This window comes from Aplysia californica, unplaced genomic scaffold (genome assembly GCF_000002075.1).
Source record: "Aplysia californica isolate F4 #8 unplaced genomic scaffold, AplCal3.0 scaffold00116, whole genome shotgun sequence".
NCBI classification, from domain to species: domain Eukaryota; kingdom Metazoa; phylum Mollusca; class Gastropoda; order Aplysiida; family Aplysiidae; genus Aplysia; species Aplysia californica.
This window is the reverse complement of record NW_004797386.1, coordinates 1,464,684-1,469,830: the sequence shown is the minus strand read 5'-3', so window position 1 is coordinate 1,469,830 and position 5,147 is coordinate 1,464,684. Positions and strand designations below refer to the sequence as shown.

At 41.8% G+C, this 5,147-nt stretch overlaps 1 protein-coding gene across 2 annotated transcripts; it reads left to right on the top strand.

Moving 5' to 3' along the window:
* Positions 1 to 402: 402 nt before the first annotated feature.
* LOC101845841 (zinc finger protein 708) lies at positions 403 to 4,821 on the top strand. 2 transcript variants are annotated; one of them, XM_005095896.3, is made up of 2 exons: positions 403 to 564; positions 2,200 to 4,821. In XM_005095896.3, the coding sequence occupies exon 2, from the start codon at positions 2,346 to 2,348 to the stop codon at positions 4,287 to 4,289; it is 1,944 nt and encodes a 647-aa protein (XP_005095953.3). In that variant the 5' UTR covers positions 403 to 564; positions 2,200 to 2,345; the 3' UTR covers positions 4,290 to 4,821. The 2 variants fall into 2 exon arrangements, with proteins under 2 accessions (XP_005095953.3, XP_035824997.1); XM_035969104.1 differs by having other exon boundaries at positions 403 to 609.
* Positions 4,822 to 5,147: the final 326 nt, after the last annotated feature.

Genomic DNA, 5,147 nt, shown 5'->3' with positions numbered 1-5,147 from the left:
CACACACACACACACACACACACACACACACATACACAAACCCCAACCATCCAGCGTATAGTTCTGCGACAAGGCTCACCCTTTCTCTTTATTTTCAATGTTAACATTAACATTAAATATGACTATTTCGATACTATACCATTAAATGGCATTTTAAAACAAATTTTCTCCTTTCCGATTCATGCCGAGAGGAAGGTTTTCTGGTTCTAATGACACCAAAACACAGAATTCTAAGTGCACTAAAATCATCTTTGTTGCAATTTTTTAAAACCCGTAGTGAAATGCACTGCTAAAGTTATTCGCCTAAAACGGAACGACGGTGTCGAGTGTATAGACATGCAGTAATATCAATCAAACCAACACCACGAACCACCACCTTTCCTGCTGGCTGACACAGTAAGATCTTGTGGCTTGTGGTGCACAAACATCAACATCAGCAGTCAGCAGTAAAGTCAGCACGAAATAGGGCTAGGCTGGGCTAGGCCTTGATCTTGACCCGCCGGCCTATGATTAGAACCTCAGAAGTGCAACTGAAACCCCTAGCAAATCACAAAAGGATCGCGGGTATGCAGATGTAAACTTTATTTACTTTTACGTTGTTTCACAGAGGTAAATAGAGCTGACAAGCCAAGGTGATTGTTGAATGCTGTCAATACTGTCATTGCTGTTTCAAAGTGTTTGTCACTGAAGTCACTCACTGTCATGTCACTGTCACTGTCCAACTGTCAATGTGGTCTGTTACTGTTGCTGTTGATTGTGAGCGAGTCCACAGTCCACAAAACCCAAAGGCCACATTTATTCTCACAAATGGTGAGAATAACTACTTCCAAACTCAAATACAAAAACAAAAAAGAAACCAACATCTGCATGTAGGCCTACCTACAGACACAGTCCAAAAAACTGCTGTAACGGCCACCTGTAGATTTATTTATTAGACAATCACCTTTGTACAAAATGGCTCTTCCCATTTTTTCCATTGCCATTTTTGTACTCGTGACATTGTCTTTGTAAGAATCAGCTAACCACATGTTTTAGCGTCGTAAGGGAAAACGACGAATGGTCCTGCCCAGGTAGCAAGGCAAATTTTTCAGGAGAGGCAAAAAACGTTTTCACTTTAACTTCCTCCCCAAAATAGTAATAGAACTCTCATATCTTCTTCATGCAACTGTGAAGCATCTAACTGCAACACTTACACTACAGTCTACAGTACTACAGACACTGATAGGCTCACTTATTTCGGACCTGCAACAACGACAGTCGCTGCGCCAAGAACCACGCTTCTCAAGCATTCTTTTGATGAGGAATGAGTGAGTGCCAGATGGTTACGTTAGATGGGCCCATGTTTGTTCTGTGAAGTGCTTGACTCGACAGGGCAATCTTGATTTAGTGGATGGTTGGTGTTATAATAAATGATGCATATATGTATTCTTGATATTTGATCTATCAGATGAGCACAAGACGATAGTAAACATTCAGCCATATTGATTTCATAGGGAAGGGAAGTGTTTATTTTCGTATCGAACATCTTCACTATATTCGAGTATAAGTATGGAATATATCGTGACAGTTGGCGGGTGCTTTGATGTGGTTTGCTTCTTCTTTCCTATCAAACTTCTTCTATCGTCCTTATCTCCCGTTCTTTTATATGTTTGTTACTCTTTTGTAACGCCTCTAGTTTTCTGGCGCTCATATGACCTTATACAGTTGCGAGCGCCGTAAAACCTCTACTAAAACTAAAAACAATATACATTATAGCTTGCACTAAAAAAAATTAAATCCAAATTTTTGGACAGTAAACATCCCTTGTACCCTAACATTATAAAAATATCAGTCTAAGAGTTGATGAGCCCTGCCTGCTTGTTGTTCTTGCCAAGTTAAGGGAGAAAGACTGGGAAATTAATTGAAAGAAAAGAGTCAGTCTAAGTTGTTTTGGCTCTCTTGAGAATCTGAAAACGTTTTCACTATTTTCAGACTTTGGAATGCGACCATAATAGAAGACGAAACTCAGAGTCTACACAAAATATGATAGTATAAAAGTATAAGAGTCTTCTGGGTCTTTTACTGAGACTTAGCTGTTGACTGATGATGTATGTGTTCATGAAAAAGGTTCCTTTTGCAGTAGCTCCAGCAATAATGTTGTCGCCAATTTTTGTTTGAATGACTTTAACAGTTTGCTATTTTCTGTGTCTCTCATTTCAGCTGCCTTGAAGTATGTTTGAAAAGTTGATACCGAGTGAACTCATATTGGCAGTGGGAAAGAAATAACTCTATTGTATTAAAAGATGAATTGATGATCTGACGTTCTCTATCAGAGGCAAAAGTCTTGAATCAACCATTCAATCAAAATGGAATTCTCCTTGCCCATGCCTCCAACAATGGCTGAAGACTCCTTCATATTGAAGGAATGGAAGCTGTTGTTAGAGAGGTTCACAACGCACCTGAGCTCAGCCTCCCCTCCTCCGCTGTCTGGTGCTCCTTACAGCTCCAGCTCCTCTCTGCTCTTTTACATCGCTGGGCAACACTCTCAAGACTTTTTGACGTCGGTGAAGACATTTGGGATAGATGTTCTCGCTCTTGCCGAAATACTCAAACTGATAGAGAAGGTTTGCCTACCACACTTGTTGCTGTTACTAGAGAGATTCCGATTTTTCACTGTCTTGCAACAAGAATTTGAGACGGTAGGAGAATTTTTCAGTCGATTAATGTCTCGTGTCGAGTATTGTCAGTTTGGATCGATGAAGGAATTTGCGGTGAGAAGCGTTTTGAAAAGTCAAAAGATAGATATCAGTGATACAATAATTGAGAACTTTTTTCAAGACTACAAGATTGATGTAGTGGAAGCCAAGGAGACTCTCTGCTTAAATGTGAGGTCTATCCGGTCCGAAACTGTAGCAGAAGTAGATGGAGGTAGCCTTACGTATTCTGATCCGAATGGATGTGACATCAACACATCCAATGTAGCATCTCAGAACTGTATTTCTGGTGGTGACGTAAATCAGGAAAAACACCCCGCTGTTCCAAGCGTTGTTGGCAAGTCTGATACATGTGTCGAAGATTGTGCGACGAAGAAAACAAAAACGAGACCTGAAAGAGTGAAAACTTGTAAGAAGGTTCTGAGATCAAACAGAGAAAAGCTTAAGGATGATGATGTGAAATACTTTGGAGAACATGGTACAAAGTCCCCTAAATGTGAAGAACTTAAAAAGCCACGGCACAAGAAAAAGAGCAAAGCAATTTCTTTCAGTTCTCCGTTGACCTTACCTGCTGTGGATGAAGTCTCACAGGCTGAAGTGAGCTCCTTTCTTTGTTCAGAGACCAGTGACAAAAATGAATCAAAACCAGAAGAGAAAACGAGGGAGGGAAGTATCGGTAACAAAAAGGAGAGGTTTTGCTGCGAGCTGTGTGGTCGTGAGTTTTGCTTTCCAAAGAAACTTCAACGCCACATATTAGAAGAACATTATGATTTGAGAGACAGCTTGTGTCAGAATTGTGGCAGGCATTTTCCCGATCCAGAAGACCTAAAGGTGCATGTGCTGGTCCACTCGGCTGTGAAAGAGCTTGCCTGTCAGCACTGTCCCAAAACTTTTCGGTGGAAGGCTGCTCTCAACAGACACGTGAAGAGACACTTCAGCAGGCGAGATTACCAGTGTGAGGTATGTGGGAAGTCCTTTGTCGATCAATATGGGTTAAACGTTCATAAGCGTAGACATGATCCGAACTTCACAAAGCCGTACAAGTGTCTGTATTGCCAGAGGACTTTCTTACAAAAATGCTTTCTGAAAAATCACTTGCGAACGCACACTGGCGAAAAGCCATTCACTTGTGAAGTTTGCGGCGTGTCCTTTGCACATTCAGGCACTCTTCAGATTCACAAACGAACTCACAGCGGAGAGTTGCCGTACGTGTGTAAAGTGTGCGGGAAGCGAACCAGATCGGCCGCCGACCTGACCAAACACATGCCGGTGCACACCCGAGAGAAGGCGTACACCTGCAAGGAATGTGGCAAGGGATTTCCGTACCATGCAGGGCTGGCGCAGCACCGCGTCATTCACACGGGGCAGCGGCCTCACGTCTGTAAAATCTGCGGCAGCTCCTACATCTTCCCCAGCGGCTTGAGGCGGCACATGAAAAAACACTCTGATGGGTCCAAGACTAGGAACACCAGGGTTCCAAAAGTTTTCCCAACGTTTCTTCCGAACGAAGGTGAGAGTAGGTCGACTACTACATATCCTACCTCCTATGTGTACGCAGACACATCTACGTGGTCTGAGTGTAAAACAGATATCTGATTCTTGGATACCTACGGAAGACATTGCTCTTGTGTTCAGTGGTGTCTCCATCCCCACCCCCTCGGCATCTCCCAACCTTCTTTCTCATTCAAAATCAAGTTACTTAAAACTCTGTATTGGAAAGAAATTAGTGCCTCATCCTGCTGTCTTCTTTTCACCTTACGAAGAGGTTGATTTCTGTAGGTTGCATCAAATGTGTCACAACGCAGTGGATTCAGGCGCTCGTCAGTTTTTGGCTCTATGGAGTTATTGGAATCATCTTAAAACCTGTTCATTTGCCTTCCTTTTGCTGAAAAAAATCTTCGTCTATTTCGAATAGAAGTCGAAATATTTTTGTAATTGATGGAGGTGGGGGCCACCTAGTTTCAGAGGTAAAATTAGTGAGAAAATGGCAGCCAAAGATGAGTAATTTACTTAGGTAGAGAGTCTGTAGAAACGGAAAATTTACACTTTTTTGTGCCTTTTACCAACGTTTTTCAGTAAAGTTCACGCAGAAATACGTTCTTAATTAGGCATGAAAGATGTTAAACCAGAAAACAAAAAAATCGATAAAAATTGACAAACCGTGGGAAAATGTCACTTTCTCCACTTTGATTATTTTGATGAGCGCCTGACTTCACCATGCTGCCTCTCATATATTGAAGTGCAAATGCCCCTTAGATTGGGGTCTTCTCCTGCCGAAAGGAATGCATTTTGTGTAGTCAGAGAGAGAGAGAGTTGAAAGAAGAGTTTTAGGACATATTATTTATTCAATGCAATCCTCTGCTAGTAAATTAATTTTTGCTTGTTTGTGTGAGAATGTGTGCAAGTCTGTGAGTTTTATGCGTGCGTGTGTGTGTGTGTGTGTGTGTGTGTGTG